The 17,500-nt window shown below is 42.9% G+C and overlaps 1 protein-coding gene across 3 annotated transcripts in view; it reads left to right on the top strand.

Moving 5' to 3' along the window:
* Nucleotides 1-17,500, top strand: part of LOC143293795 (S-phase kinase-associated protein 2-like) — a 132,023-nt gene that overhangs the window by 83,803 nt on the left and 30,720 nt on the right. For all 3 annotated transcript variants that reach the window (XM_076605048.1, XM_076605047.1, XM_076605046.1), the window contains exons 4-5: nucleotides 3,702-3,868; nucleotides 4,958-5,160. In XM_076605048.1, coding sequence (XP_076461163.1) covers nucleotides 3,702-3,868; nucleotides 4,958-5,160 — 370 coding nt within the window. The remainder of the gene's footprint in view (nucleotides 1-3,701; nucleotides 3,869-4,957; nucleotides 5,161-17,500) is intronic.

The raw sequence follows: 17,500 nt of genomic DNA, 5'->3' as shown, positions 1-17,500 counted from the left end.
ATAGATTCATGAGCATCCTCCACCCCACCCCGCCACCACCCTCCCCCCATCCCCCAGCTGGATGACAACGATGGTCATCATCGATCTCGATGGACACACACCATGGAGAGAGTTAAAGCTACAGTTCAAATAGACGATTAAAAGCAAATATAACTTTTTTTAAAGGCTAACTGAAATTTCTTGTAATCAAAATGAACGCGCGCGCGCGCGCGCACGCACGCACGCACGCACGCACGCACGCACGCACACACATAAAAGACGCCTTGGTTAAGTACTTTTATGTATGTGTTCTCATCGTCTTGATCTGTTCATTACATTGTTCACTTTGCTGTAAAAACCCCTTGGGGCTAGTGCATCGTTAAAGTCATGTGAAATCTTCTATTGCTTTTAAACTTTTTTAATTCACATTTTTTGGTGAGAACACATGAAAACACATTCATCAAGCTTATGGACCAGTGGGGAAAAGAGCAAGTTTAAAGCAAGAGTTGTACAATAGAGTCATCAACCGGTATGGATTTGACTTCATTACACTCACATTTCACCGAAACATTCAAGCGGAATCACACACAATATCGACAATAATATTGTATTTGTATTGCTTTTTATCACAACAGATTTCTCTGCGTGAATTTCGGGCTGCTCTCCCCAGGGAGAGCGCGTCGCTACACTACAGCGCCACCCCTTTTTTTGTATTTTTTTCTTTTCGTATCGAAGTGGATTTTTCTACAGAATTTTGCCAGGAACAACCCTTTTGTTGCCGTTGGTTCTTTTACGTGTGCTAAATGCATGCTGCACACGGAACCTCGGTTTATCGTCTCATCCGAATGACTAGCGTCCAGACCAGCTCTCAAGGTCTAGTGGTGGGGGAGAAAATATCGGCGGCTGAGCCGTGATTCGAACCAGCGCGCTCAGATTCTCTCGCTTCCTAGACGGACACGTTACCTCTAGGCCATCAATCCATGGTTCCATCACTCCTATATGATGCATATGACAAAACAGTATTACTCTAAAGAACCCACGGCAACAAAAGGGTTGTTGCTGGCAAAGTTCTGTAGAAAAATCCACTTTGATAGGAAAAACAAATAAAACTGCACGCAGGAAAAAAAACACAAAGAAAGTGGGTGGCGCTGTAGGGTAGCGACGCGCTCTCCCTGGGGAGAGCAGCCCGAATTTCACACAGAGAAATTTGTTGTGATGAAAAGAAATACAAATGCAAATACAAAATACAAATACAAAAAATATCAAAATGCCTGGGGAGTAAACCTTCCGGAAGTCCGGAGTGGAGTCCCTAGGGTGGCTTGGTGGTGCAGCCCATCACCATTCCCACAGCTCCTGCAGTTCAGTCCAGTCGTGGTCATGACGCGTCGCCCTGCGTCCCTCCTGGCTACAACAGCTGGGCCGAGAGGGGTCGGGGCGGCGGGGAACGGGGGGTGGGAGGGGAGTCATGGTGCTCGGGCAACCCGTGGCTTCCATTCAACCTTTTATTATTTTTTTCCGCCCAGGATCCAGTAACTTCATTCTTATCTACAGAGTCACTGACATCTTCAAGGTTCGCGATGGACTTCCGTGATGGCAACGATAATAGAATAGAATATGTCTTTATTACCAAGTGTACCGGGGTCACAAGGAATATTGGGGGGATAGTACATAACAAGATACGAACATAAATCGAAAATCATACACAAACACAGATACAGTAGAAATAAGATACATACAAGTGCATATCAGTATAAAAACTTGTGCATACTCACGCATGCACGCACTGCACACACACACATGCACGCAAACACACACACATAGTTCCATTATGGGAATTAACGGGAGCAGCTTTTGATATTCTTCTTCTTCTTCTTCTGCGTTCGATGTTTTGGCTGCGTCAGACAGTCACCCCTGTCGCCACGATGTAACCCACGGTCTTCTCCAGGTCGTGGCGGTCTCCCCAAAGCTGCGCCTGTAGCTCTGTGCCCCCTGGCCAGGTTTGACGCCGTAGAGCTTCATGGGTTGGGCAGTGTTGGATGTTGATATTCAATATTGTGACATTAAAAGATGAAAATCCCAATATACCAGCTTCTCGAGTCAAATCACACTTGTCTGAAACATACCCCCACCACTTAAAAATATTTGCAGATGGTTCTGTTCGAGAAAATCAGTTTGCTGGTTCTGGATATGCAATTCCTGCTTTGAAAATTGAAAAAGTCATATCATATTGGAATGGGCTTCTCAAGTTTTACAGCTGAATTGATTGCCGTCCTTATGGCATTAACATATCTAATTGATCTGTCCCTAAACTTGATTAATGTTTTATTTTGTGTCCCTTCAAAATCAGTTCTGCAGTCTATCAAATCAGGTTGTACGAACATTAATTATAACATCATTTTTTAAATAAGATTTTTGATTCACTGTATTCAAATGAGAGGAACTAATATTGAAATGTGCTGGATTCCCTCGCACTGTGGGCTTTTCTCTAATGAACGTGCAGATCATCTTGCAAAGCTTGGAGCTAAAAACGCTATAAATGCAATTGAACTTCCTCATCGTTTATCATCATCTGAAATGTGTAATATTATTGAAAGAAATATGCAAAATTCCTTTATGTCTTTAGAAGTTAACACTTATGCCTTATTAAATGCTAAAAGAACTTGCAGGGCTGTTAAGAGCATGGCATTTAGGTTATTACTAAATGCCCCAAACACAAAATATTGTAAAAATATTGAATGCATTTGCAAGGGACGTTTAACGGTAGAGCATGTTTTAACCCGCTGTTTAGTAATGAAACCTTTCTTGCCTCCAGAAATTACGGAACACGTGTTACCAGTTTCAAATGTTATCATTTTTTGGAAAAAGTTATATATTTCAAACTGTTCTTTATTAAAGTTAGCTAGCTATGTGTTAAATAGTCTAGTTGGTTGTTTATTGTAGGTCCCCACATGAACCTCTTTTCAAATAATAATCTACAGAAGTAGTGCATACAATATTTGATTATTGATTTTTTGTTGTTGTTGTCCTAATCCCGCTTCCCCCGTCCCGCCTCTCACACACACCCTTCCAATATTATGTTTTTTCTTTCTCCAATCACTGACACCCACCCTCTCCATTTTAGATTTTGTACTCTATCTTTTCCACATTCTGTTCTCTCTGTCTGTCTCTCTCTCTTCTTTTCTTAGTCCCCTCACCCTTGCCCCCACCCCCACCCCCCTCCCCTCCACCTCAACCGCCCCCCTTTTCATTCGAATATGCAGAAATGTCGATTTCTAATTAATAATAACAATCATCATTATGATAGAAATGATAATAATCCAAATGATAAAATAATATCATTTATTTTCAGTCTAATATCATCATCTTAGATGAACAGACTATAAATAAATAAACGAACGAACACACACACACACGTTTGAACAGAAGCTGCATATTACATGTGGATGGGGCTGATGACTAGATATTCAGGTAGATGGTTGTTGGTTGCACAATAATCGTAGACTTTGTGATAATCCCATGATCATGGTTCGCGATGGACTTCCATGATTATGATGGCAACAATAATCGTAGACTTTGTGATAATGCTGTGGTGGCAAAAATAATCGTAGACTTTGTGATAATGTTGGGCATTAGAATGATGTTTCAAAACGCAGTGATTTTCAAATTTTGTGTGTGTTTGTGTGTGTGTGTGTGTGTGTGTGTGTGTGTGTCCCTGCGGCCAGGCGTGGAGGACCAGCACATGCAGTCCGTGCCGTGGGAAGCCTCCAGCGTGCAGGAGTTGGACCTGACGTCCACAGAGCTGTCGGAGGACACCCTGGAGAACGTGCTCCTCAGGATGCCTGGCTTCACCTTCCTCGGCCTGGGGTACTGCGAGTTCTTCTCCGATAAGGTGGGGCAGCTGTGTGTGTGTGTGTGTGTGTGTGTGTGTGTGTGTGTGTGTGTGTGTGTGTGCGTCGTGTGTGTCTGTGTCTGTGCGTCTTCTGTGTCTGTGTCTGTGTGTCTGTGCATATTCTCTGTGTGTGTGTGTCTGTGTCTGTGCGTCTTCTGTGTGTGTGTGTGTGTGTCTGTGTGCGTCTTCTGTGTGTGTGTGTGTCTGCGTCTGTGTGTCTGTGCGTCTTCTGTGTGTGTGTGTGTGTGTGTGTGAGAGAGAGAGTGTGTGTGTGTGTGTGTCTGTGTCTGTGTCTGTGTTTTAATAGGATTGTAATTAAAAAAAAAGTTCAACCACTTCCCTCTCCCTTTGTGTGTGTGTGTGTGTCTCCTGTGTGTGTGTGTGTGTGTGTGTGTGTGTGTGTGTGTGTGTGTGTGTGCGTCGTGTGTGTCTGTGTCTGTGTCTGTGCGTCTTCTGTGTCTATGTCTGTGTGTCTGTGCATCTTCTCTGTGTGTGTGTCTGTGTCTGTGCGTCTTCTGTGTGTGTGTGTCTGTGTGTGTCTGTGCGTCTTCTGTGTGTGTGTGTCTGTGTGTGTCTGTGTGCGTCTTCTGTGTGTGTGTGTGTCTGTGTCTGTGTGTCTGTGCGTCTTCTGTGTGTGTGTATGTGTGTGTGTGTGAGAGAGTGTGTGTGTGTGTCTGTGTGTGTGTCTGTGTCTGTGTCTGTGTTTTAATAGGATTGTAATAAAAAAAAAGTTCAACCACTTCCCTCTCCCTTTGTGTGTGTGTGTCTTCTGTGTGTGTGTGTGTGTGTTTGTCTGTGTGTGTGTGCGTCTTCTGTGTGTGTGTCTGTGTGTCTGTGCGTCTTCTGTGTGTGTGTGTGTGTCTGTGTCGGTGTGTCTGTGTTGGTGTGTCTGTGCGTCTTCTGTGTCTGTGTGTCCTAAAACTCTCACGGCCGAAAGAGTGGGGTGTAACTTGGGCAAGACACTCTCCACTATGATCAAGTCCTAGCCCAGACAGTCGGGACAGCAGTTGCTTTCTGTGCTGTCCTGATGGTCATAGTCGGACACGATTGACCGTCATACATTAACCCTGTCCCTGTTACTTCCGCCAGGTGCTGGAGAAGCTGATGGAGATGGGCAAGTTCCAGCGGCTGCAGGCCCTGGACATCAGCTACACGCACGCGCTGAGCGAGAACGCCATCTACAAGTTCCTGCAGCTGCACGGCTTCAACCTGAGGGGCCTCATGCTGGTGGGCAAACCCAAGCTGACGGAGAACTTCTGGCTCAACGTCATCCCCTACCTCAAAAACATCAGGTCGGTACTTCATCTTGCTCTTCTTCTTGTCCTTGTTCCTCTTCTTGTGTGTGTGTGTGTGTGTGTGTGTGTGTGTGTGTGTGTGTAGAATAGAATGGAATATTTTAATGTCATAAAACCTTTAAGGTTTATAAGACACAATTAAACATAGACATGAGCATATTAAGAAAAGAATCATTCATACACATATTTCGCCAGCCTTGTCAGTAATTGGCTCTCTCACTCTGTGTGTGTGTGTGTGTGTGTGTGTGTGTGTGTGTGTGTGTGTGTGTGTGTGTGTTGTGTTTGTGTGGGTGTGAATGCGTGCATGTGCCATGTAAGTAAGAGAGAGAGGAGGGAGAGAGAAGCAGACAGACAGATAGACAGAGAAAGAGAGGTGGGAGACAGAGAAAGAGAGGTAGGGACACACACAGACACACACACACACACACACACACACACACACACACACACACACACACACACACACACACACACACACACAAAGAGTCGTACAGAACCATTGGCCCCTGAATCTAGAATCGATACAACCATGATCAGTTTGAAACGGGTGTGTTTGATAATTACCAGGACATATTGATTCAGGGAACATCTCTCTTTCCTTCTTTGTCTCTACCTTTTATTTTCTCATTTCTGTTTTTATCTCTTTCTCTGTCTATGTATGTGTTTGTCTTTTTGTCTCCCTCCCTCTGTCTCTGTCTGTCTGTCTGTCTGTCTTACTCTCCCTCTGTCTCTGTCTGTTTGTCTGTCTGTCTACCTGCCTCTCTCTCTCTGTCTCTGTCTCTGTGTTTCCTTTTCTCTCTCTCTTTTTCTGTGTGTCTGTCCCTCCCTGTCTCTGTCTGTCTGCCTGTCTGTCTGTCTCTGTCTGTCTGTGTGTCTGTCTCTCTTTCTCTGCCTGTCTGTCTGTCTGTCTGTCTCTCTATGTCTGTGTCTCGTTTAAGCCATTGAAAACACAATAAACAGAACAACTGCCTGCATGCCTCCGCAACAGAATGGACTGTGGTTCGATTCCTAGCTCCAGCAAAGAGCATGTAAATATGAAATTGTTTCACACAGCCCCACCCCTCCCCGCATGCCCACCACCTCTGCTATGCGAAGAGCATTGACCGAGTGAAAGTAATGCGTATCCTGTCTTAGAATCCGAAAGAATGGTGGATCTTTAATTCTTGGAGGGTGGGACCGTAATTATTCAATTTACCCCTTGTTCCGTTGAACTGTATTATTTAACAAACTGCACACTGCGTCCTCTGTGCGTCTGTGTGTCTTTCTTACTCTCTGTCGCTGTCTCTGACTTTGTCTGTCTCTCTGTCTTCTGTGTGTGTGTGTGTGTGTGTTTGTGTGTGTGTGTGTGTGTGTGTGTGTGTGTGTGTGTGTTTGTGTGTGTGTGTGTGTGTGTGTGTGTTTGTGTGTGTGTGTGTGTGTGTGTAAGCACTGGAGCCTGCCGCACACACCACACGCCGTCGGCAGTGTTTATTTTACAAATATTATCGCCAGTCTCGACAAGTGTTTACATGCACGAAAAAAAAAATCCACGTGCTTTGCAGGCACGGCTGAAGCAGATGGTAGCGCCTCGTGGATAGGAAAATTGATCTTTTCACACAAAACATGTTACTGTCTGGATATGATCCTAGCACATTTACAGTGTGGTTTTGACACGTGAATATACGACTAGCACATTCACTCTGTGGGTGTAACACAGTGAGTATAGTTCGAATCAGTACATTTGCTCTGTTGTTATGACACAGTAGGCATGAAACTGACACATTTTCTCTGTGGGTATAACGTAGTGGGTATGGATATAACACATTTCACTGTTGGTATGACACGGTGGGTGAGTATGAAGCTAACGCATTGTGGTTCTGATACAGTTGGTATGAACCTAACACGTTCACTCTGTGGATACAACACAGTGAGTATGAATATGTGACATTTACGCGACAGGTATAACACAGCGAATATGAACCTGACACATTTACTCAGTGAGTATGATTCGAACACTTACCATGTGGGTATGGGTCTGATAAATTTCGTTCTGTGGGTAAAACACTCATCCTCAGACAGAAAAGATCTGAGCACATCACTCCTCTTTTGCAACATCTCCACTGTTTCCCTGTCTCACTAAGAATAAAGTACAAGATCAGCACTCTATGTTATAAATGTATTCACAAATCTGCCCTTTCCTATCTCTGTGGCTGCCTTCACCTCTACACTCCATCTCGCTCACTACGATCGGTTTCGGATCCACTTTGTTTACGCATACCCAGATTCAAACACTCGACTGTTAGCCGCCGTTCTTTCTCTGTCTCTGGACCTTGTATTTGGAATGAACTTCCTCTTTCGCTTCGTCAAGTCTCCACACTCAGCTCTTTCAAGTCTGGCCTTAAAACCCACCTCTTCCTAAAATAGCCTCCCTTCCCTGCCTCTTCCTTGTCTTCAGTTTTTCCAGTTTTAGAGTTATGCGTGCGTGTGAATCACTGGTGCGAAAGCGCTTTGATTTGTCTCTGCACAAGATTCAGCGCTATATAAATACCATTATTATTATTATTAAAACATAGCGGGTATGAACTTGACACACTTACTCTGTGGTATGACACTGTGGGCATGAACGTGACACATTGACTCAATAGTATATTAAAGCGGGTATGAACATAGCACATTTCATTCTGTGGAAATAAGACAGCAGGTATGAACCTTGCACCTATACTCTATAGATACAAGACAATGAGTATCAACCGAGCACACTTCACTGTGTAGATAGTTAACCAGTGGTTATGAACTTGACTCATTCACTCTGTAGGTATTTACCCATTGGTCATGAACCTGAACACATTTACTATGTAGGTAAACCCAGCAGGCATGAACGTAACACATTCCACTGTGTGGGTATGAACCTAACACATTTACTTCACCAGGCTTGAAGGAAATCGATGCTTTTTAACTTGATTAATGTTTTACGTGGGCTGAAGTTGGTCTTTTTATGCTACGATCAATATTCTACCTTGATTTAAATTTTACATGGTTTAAACGAGACAAAGGAAATTTGGGTTTTGTTTTTTTTACGTTGTTTCAATTGACCTTTTAACCTTCGGTGTACCTCGTGGGTGAAAAAATACCCACATTCTCATTGAAATGTTCATAATAATAATAATGGATACTTATACAGCACACTATCCAGAAATCTGCTCTAGGTGCTTTACAAAAACGCTTTGTTAACATAAAACATTACATCTATGTTACATACACACACCAAAATGTGACTACACACACACACACACACACACACACACACACACACACACACACACACACACACTGCATACATACATTTTAACATACATGTGTATCTAACAGCTACCCTAACACATACGCACACATAGGCAGGCACAAGCTTACATACGCACACACAATACACATTCATATACATGCATGTAGTTATGTACACATACACATGTATATACACATAGTCAAGCACAGCTAACACACATAGTCAAGCACAGCTAACGCAAAGGAAATGGACCTGCCACAATTGAACTGACTGCTGAGGGAAAAGGTGAGTTTTGAGACGAGATTTAAAAGATGCCAGGGAATCAGAATGACGGAGGTTATCAGGGAGCTTGTTCCACGTCTTTGGCGATTGAAAAGAAAACGATCTGTGTCCATAGGTCTTACTTCTGACGTGAGGTATCCTGAGAAGTCGAGTATCAGAGGAAGAACGGAGCTGGCGAGACGGGGTATAGATATGGAGGAGTTCAGAAAGATACTTGGGGCCAGATCCCTTGACTGCAGAAAAGGTCAGAGTGGATAGCTTATAGTCTATTCGATCAGAAACAGGCAACCAGTGGAGAGACTGAAGGAGCGAAGAAACATGGTCAACTTTAGAAGCTCTGCAAATGAGTCTGGCAGCGTTATTCTGAATTCGTTGGAGTCTGTCTAACAGATATTTGGGAAGGCCGGCCAAAAGAGAGTTGTAGTAATCCAATCTTGAGAGGACCAGAGAGCATACAAGTGTCTTGGTTGCATCGGTTGAGAGATAGTGGCGGATAGAGCATAACTCAGTCTGTTTTACTGCAACTAGTCAATTGAAAATCGATGACTTTGTCAGTGTGTAATTTTTGCATATCCCTACCAAAAATGTTCTTGTTTTGTTAGTCAGTAAACAAAGGAGTAAATAAACAATGAAATCGTTGTTTAACGTTATTTTCTGTTCTCTTCAACTGGTGTTAAAACTGATGGATGCACAGTCCTGAAATGGTCCATTTTAGGTTGGCCTGGTTGTAACATGATTTGATTATATTTGATTTGAACTAAGAGGGTGTAACCCTAATACACTCCACTGTGTGTCAGAAGCTCCACTGAATGGAGGAAGGAGTCTTTACCAAGATCACAGCAACAGCACACTATGGATAAGTGCAAGATAACGGAAAAAACACTGGTGTGTCTAAAAACCTGACTCCACAACGTGTACGGGGTTGTGAGGGTGTCTTCCTGACTGCAGACAGACGGATGGAAAGCAAGACAATAGAGTACAACAACCCTGTATCATGCTAGACACCAGACTGTAGCCTATGTGTTCAACACAACAGAGTGCTTTAAGTGGTGGGTGAAAACGACAAAGTATCACTGAACTTTGATAATATGGTAATAAGTTTTCGACTTCTGATCCAGTGTTCTCCAGCGATGATGGTGATAGTTCGAGGCCCCGTTTCGGCCTGGTGTTGTGTCCTTGACTAAAGTGATAAGAAACTCTAGGGAGAGCTGGACAGTACAAGGTCTTCAGAGAAGAAGTCCCCTCTGTCAAGCGTTTCGGCCCTTAACTCCTTACACTCTAAGGGGGCTGGGCCGCACCCAGGTCATGACCCCTGGATGCCCTTGTATTGCCGCATTCCCCCCCCCCCCCACCCCCCACCCCCACCCCCGGTCCCACCCTGGTTCTCAGCAGGTTCAAACCCGCGCCACCAGGGTGGTCGCCACTTCAGGACTGGGTCACCTTTTCTGGCAGACGTTTTAACCACTGAGCTATCGTACACCTAGTTTGAGTAGGGAAATTTAATCCTTATGACGTTTACTTCCATTCCTCCTCGACCAGATCCAGCTGGAACTCTTTTCTGCTGCTTCTGCCATTGCCTTGAGAGCCCATGTCCTCTCTCTGCCAGATGTTGACAGCTGTTTCATGAGGCTGTTGGCAGATGCGCCCACAAACCCTCTTGCACCAATCTGTATGGCGAGGACTTTGGCATGGAAGCCAGGTTCTCTCAGGCTGCTGTCTAGACTAGCATACTTCTCGGTCTTGTAGATGTGAGCTTTCTCCATTCTGCTTTCGTATGGCACAGTGAGCTCAATGAGAATCAATCAAGCACTTTACTCCGATTTTCCTCACTCCTTCCAGGTGTGAACGGAAACCTGTGGATTGGATAGGAGAGGACTGGGACTGGACAGAGAGACTTTTGGATACTTTACTTTTATTGGCCATGAGGTTCTTGTGACCTGGGTGAATGCGCCAGCATACTTGCTTTTGTGCAGCAAAATGTTATAATAAAGAAATTTGATTAAAGGAGAAGAAAGAAATGCTGAAACACACACGCACGCACGCACGCACACACACACACACACACACACACACACACACACACACACACACACAAGAAAGATGTTTCCTTGAGAGAAAGATGACAGCAAAATGGTGACTGGCCACCTTACTGTACTGTACTCAGGACAGAAAGAGAGAGAGAGAGAGGAGGGGGCGGGGGGCGGGGGGGGGACGAGACACGGACACGATGTTTTATTCAGTTTAGGCCATGATCCCTCAAGAAGTGGTGTTGTAAATAAGCTTTTGAGAGGCCGTCCACAAAATCTTCTTCAGCGAATTCAAAAACTTCAAAACAAAGCTGCCCGTCTGACTCTCAGAGTCCCACGTACTCCCCACCTCTGCACTCAACATTGGCTCCCCATTGAAGAAAGAATCAAATACAAAGTTGCGTGTCTCTGTTATTCTGCTTTCCGCTCCGCAGGACCTATATATCTTTCTGACCTTATCAGTGTTTTACACTCACTCAAGAAATCTCCGCTCTTCCTCTGACTGTTGTCTTTTGAAACTTCTGTTCCTCGTGTCAATGCAAAAACCTTTGGTGAACGTTCTTTCTTCTTTGCTGCTCCTCACATCTGAAACAAGCTTCCTAATCATATCCGTGCATCTGATTCTATCTCTGTTTTTCGCTCATCACTAAAAACTCATCTTTTTAGTACATATCAATAAGCACTCTCAGCTTCCTTGTTCTCCAACACCGCCCATGTCCGCTCACTTTGGATGTATGATGAGTGGGAAAGAGGGGCGTGGGGGGTGGGGTGAGAAAGAATGGTCATGAATGATTTGTAATTGTAATATTTTTCTTTCATGAACAGCGTCCTCAGCTCATAGAGAGAACGTGCGCTGTATAAATGTACATTATTATTATCATTGTCATAAAATAAACAACGCCAGCTTTTGCCGTTCATAAGCATGCATACAGTCACTCAGCAACATGTTGTACTTATAATTTTGAAAGTTTTTCATTAGTTGATTGTTTAATAACGGGCTTCTTAGTAGGAGAGAGAGAGAGAGAGAGAGAGAGAGAGAGAGAGAGAGCAACCAGTACACCAGTTAATAAATCTGTCAGTCTGACGCTATCAGTATTGGCACAGGAAAATCATTATTAGACCCGGCGTTTCATATCTAGTATTTACACAGTAAACGAACCGTGGCAAAGTGTCTTTTGAAGGTATGGGTGGAACAGGGTTTTGCTTCGCCAAAGCAAAACTAATGACGGAGAGCTTATCGACTGTGACTATCTCCACTGGATCCCTCCCCTCCCCTCTCACCTCTCTCTCATTCTCTCTCTTTCAGTATATATATATATATATATATATATATATATATATATATATATATATATATATCATTCTCTCTCTTTCAGTCTCTCTCTCTCTCTCTCTCTCTCTCTCTCTCTCATTCTCTCTCTTTCAATATCTCCCTCTCTCTCATTTTCTCTCTCTCACTCTCTCTTTCTTTCTCTCTCTCCCACTCTTCTTCTGTGTGTGTGTGTGTCTGTCTGTCTGTCTGTCTATCTCTCTCTCTCTCTGTGCGTCTCTGTCTCTGCCCCCCTCCCAATCTCTCTCTGTCGCTCTCCTTCTGTCTCTCTCGGTCTCTCATTCTCCTTCTCCTTCTCATTATCTCTCTCTCTCTCTCTCTCTCTCTCTCTCTCACACACACACACACACACACACACACACACACACACACACACACACACACACACACACACACACACACACACCCTCTCTGTCCCTCTTTCGCCCCTTGTTGATCTATCCCCCTTCCAAAGGGCTGTTGCTTTGTTAATTAACCATCTCTCTCTCTCTCTCTCTCTCTCTCTCTCTCTCTCTCTCTTTCTATCCCCTCTCTCTCCTCCCCTCCTCTCTCTCTCCCTCTCTCCCTCCACCACCGAAACCCATAACGTGTTTATGGCTGATCGCCTGTGGGTGTGTGAAAAGTCCGTCATGGGTTTTATCAGTTCGGAGTTCCCTCCATACAGACCCGTGGCCTCTGGCTCTCCCCCCTCCCCCCGGTCCCTCACCCCTCCACCTTCCCCAGTTCCGCTTCAGCACGTCTGCTGTTTGTATATTCCTCTGTTGGGCGTGGACTTTGTCTGGGGCGGCCACGTGTGATGTACATGGCACCTGTGTGAGTGTATATGGGCAGCAGCTGAAAATAATAATGATGACGGTGATGGTGATGACGTGGTTGTGTCGGCGTTGGGAAGGGTACGTGTGTGTGTGTGTGTGTGTGTGTGCGTATGTGTGTGTGTGTGTGTGTGTTTGACGGTGTGTGTGTGTGTGTGTGTGTGTGTGACGGTGTGTGTGTGTGTGACGGCCGGTGTGTGTGTGTGTGTGTGTGTGTGTGTGCCACAGTGTGCGTGCGTGTGTGTGTGTGTGTGTGTGTGCGTGCGTGCGTGTGTGTGTGTGTCTGTCAAGTGTCTGTGTGTGTGTGTGTGTGTGTGTGTGTGTGTGTGTGTGTGTTTCACAATCAAGTTTGATAACGTATTACAGCACAAAAACTGTAATATTCTATACACAGAAATGTAGTCAGCATTGACAACAAATCAACCGTAAGTACGTATGAAAGGATGTTAAACGCATACTTTCGTGTGTGGGGGGGTGGGGTGGGGTGGGTGTGGATATATGTGGGTGTGTTTGTCTGTGTGTCTGTGAGAGAGAGAGAGAGAGAGGGTGAGGGAGAGAGAGGGAGGGAGAGAGAGGGGGGGGGGTTGAGGGACAGAGAGAGAGAGATGGGGGGGCGGTGTGTTCAGTTTCACTGTATCTGAAGAGGCAGTAGAGAGAAACGAAGAAAGAGAAAGAGAGAGATTCGGAGAGAGCCAGAGGCAGAGACAGAGACTGACAGACAATCAGATAGAGATCAAAGGTGAACTTCCCAACCGGTACCTGCTAGTTTCTTCGCCAGCGCAAGCATCTGCTCATCAAACGATCGTTAAAAGGGGAAAAAAAGAAGAAGAAAAATCTACAGGGCAGGCACAGGTGTAATTTGTAAAGACAAACAAGTAAGGTGAGTTCGTAAACAAATTATACCGCATGATGGGTTGTGCCAAAGTCAACCAAATCTGTCTGTCTATCTGTCTCTGTGTCTCTGTCTGCATATGTCTACGTCTATGTCTGTCTGTCTGTTTGTCTCTATATATCTCTGTCTTTCTCTCTCCCCCCTTTCTCTCTCTCTCTCTCTCTCACACACACGCACACACACACACACACACACACACACACACACACACACACACACACACACACACAGGTCGCACCTATCATTGATAGAGAGAAGGTTTAAGTTAGTGAAAGTTGTATGACTTTGAAAAGATGTGGAGATATGAGAGAGAAAAAAAAGGCAACGTAGAATCATATACAGTTGCATGACAGTCAAAAGATTTGTGAATCCAACCCATTGAATTATCCTCACCTGGACACACTCAAAACAACACGCACACGTGTGCGCGCGCGCGCTCGCTCACACACACACACACACACACACACACACACACACACATCCTCACTCACACACTCACACGCACACACACACACACACACACACACACACACACACACACACACACACACACACAGCTGTACGCATGCACAAACTGTCCTACAAATAGAAATAATACAAGAAGAATGAAAGCAATAGATTACTCAATATTGTCGACATTGTTGATGACGTCAGAGGGGTGTGGCGCTTTAGCGATCGGCTCAATCTTTTGTAACCTGACAATTAAGCATATAATTTTTGACTGTAGCTTGATGAAGCCTTATGTACACGAAAGAGTGTCTTCACAAGTGACTGAGAACGTTGATGTTTTTGACTTTTTGGATTCATTATCAGTTGTTTCGCTTGTCAGTTTAACGACTTCTCTTTTACGAAGTCCTTTAAGTAATTTCCTGTAATTGTATTTAGATTTTTTTTTCAGATTTCACCCTCATTTCACCCTCATTTGCCCAGTTTCCCACAACCCACCATTCGTTCACATCTCCCACCCCTTCCAACCGATAATACTCAAATGTATTCATAAATACTTTAACAAAATGTCTTCAATCACCGATATGTGCGTGTGACGGGACATTAAACAAAAATTCCTCCTCCTCAATCTTTTGTATGTTGCTAAATGTGAATTTTTTTTTTCCCTCCAAATACATACCTTAACCAAACAGCTGGAATGACCATTGTATCTGGTGAGGACACTGTCCAGTGTGTATTACATTCTGTATAGGTTATTACATGAAATCGATAACATTTTCTTGTACCCAAATGGGTTTCCTGAAATAAACGTGTCTTTTCTTGTCTCGGCAGATTAGCGGATGGTCAAATATTTTGTGACAAACTATGTGTTATATTTAGTATCAGTGTCAGTATTAGTAGCTCAAGGAGGTGTCACTGCGTTCGGTCAAATCCATATACGCTACATCACATCCGCCAAGCAGATGCCTGACCAGCAGCGTAACCCAACGCGCTTTGTCAGGCCTTGAGCAAAATAAATAAATAAATAAAATAAATCAAAAATTATAAGTCAAGGCGAGAGAGAATGAGAGAAACGACAAGTCTAGATGTTGCGTTGGTGGACAGAATTTTCCGAATGGAACTGATGCGTCGCAATTGACAGTAGCAGGATTGACATGTCTGACTGAAATTTATTTGCATGGACAGTGTGTTGTCAAGGACAACGCCGAGGTTCCTGACTGAGCTGGAAAGAGGGATGGATGTACTGCCAAGTTTGATTTTGTCAGCTGTGATGGAAGAGAGTTTTTTTTTTGTTTTGTTTTTTCAAACATTTTTATTCAATTTTTACATTGTTAAACACACACACTGAGAAACAAAAAATAGTACTACTACCAGTACTACTACTAATAATAATAGTAATAATAACACATCCACAAGAACATGCTGGCAAAGATCAATGAATCAAGATCAAATATAAGGTCGCCGGGCGCAGTCTAAGGAGTCTGATAAATTGTAGGTTGTCAACCTCCCAATAAATGACACATATGTGGCCATACTTTAAATTGCATAGTAAGATACAAAATATAGTAATAACAATATCAGAACTGTATGACACAATATATATTCTTATTTCAATTTGTATTAAAAAACAAGGATTTATATGAAGACCATTTGCTGATAAAATCATTATAAAGAAAGTTTTTCCTAGCTATATATTCTTCAACTGTATATCTGTATTCCAATTTTTTTTATGAAACCCTGCAGAACAGGTTCAGTGCTGTTGATCTTGCGTTGGTGCAAGTATTGTTTAGCCAGCAACAAAATGAAATAAAAAGTGGGATCAGTGGGATCAGTTAATTGCAAATTTTGAGCATTTGGGCATCTTTCGTTAACCAGATCCATTAATTCTTGCCAGAAACGTTGGATGGTTGTACACTGCCAAAACATGTGTCTAATACTATCTTTCATTGTGTTGCAAAAACTACACAGGTCATTGTTAAGTACACCCATCTCTTTAAGTATAACATTTGTCCCAAGGCATCTGTGCACAATTCTGATCTGAAACCATTTCAGTTTAACATCTGGAATCTTACAAATGTACAAAAAACATTTTCTCCAGTCATGAACAATGTTGAGTTTTTCATCCCATTTTGAACAACACTGTGGATGAACACCATTGTCTATAAGTATGTCATAATAAAGCTTGGAACCTTTACATATGGACATCAATTTCTTGAAAATTATAGACATATTTAAGCATTGATCATTATCTATGGTTATGTTCTTCTTTTGAATGTACTCTTTTACTGCCGATATGTAACCAGCAAAAGTAAGAAAATTGATGTCGACATTATATTTTCGTTTGAATTCTTCGTAAGAAATAAAATGTCCATTTTCAAGCAAGAAATGTGCAATACAGTATATACCTTTATCTATCCATGTTTTTCCCCGAATAAATGTTTTCCCTATTTGTATTCTTCGATTATAAAGTACTGGTTCTGCCAGAAGCTCAGCAGAGGTATTGCAATCTATTTTATAGAAAAATTCTTTGTATGCATTAAATACATCTGTCCAAAAAATATTTGTTTGAGCGAAAGATAATGTTATTTCTGGCCCGTATTTATGGATATCATTCAGCACAGGAAAATTAGCCATTGCAATGTTTTTCCATTTATGATGCGTTTTACCCACTTTCCGTATCCAAGTCAATTTTAGAGAGGATGCATAGGTTTTTAATTCCGGCAATCCCAGACCACCATTTCTGATACTTTTATGCGCAGTTTTTCTATTTATCTTATCATTCTTTTTGTTCCATACAAAACTATAACAGTGATTTTGTAAAATGCGAAAAAAAATTGTCAGGTGGGTTAGGCAGTAAAATCCACAAATGAGTCAGTTTAGACAAAATTAATTATTTTAGAACAGCTATTCGTCCAAGGGGTGTTATTTGCCTTCTTATCCATACTCTAAATAATTGTATAACATCTGCTAATTTTTCAGAGTAGTTCATATTTGCACAGTTTTGTAAATCATTTGTAAACCAGATTCCTAGAATTCTAAATTTTGGTGGATTCCATTCTATCCCTAGATGCTCCATATACCGAATATTAGAATTTTTATTACTTCCCAGCCAAATTGCACTTGTTTTTCCAAAATTCATATGTAGGCCTGATTTACGCCCAAACGTGTCCACTATATGCATGCATGTCTCAAATGATTTTTTGTCACCTGCTAAAAGAAATTCAGTATCATCTGCGTATTGAGAAAGTTTGTGTTCCATATTGTTGATCGTTATACCACGTACAT

This window comes from Babylonia areolata, chromosome 19 (assembly GCF_041734735.1).
Source record: "Babylonia areolata isolate BAREFJ2019XMU chromosome 19, ASM4173473v1, whole genome shotgun sequence".
In the NCBI taxonomy this organism is placed as follows: Eukaryota; Metazoa; Mollusca; class Gastropoda; order Neogastropoda; family Buccinidae; genus Babylonia; species Babylonia areolata.
Note: the sequence above shows the minus strand (reverse complement) of the source record. Positions and strands in the feature narration are given on the sequence as shown.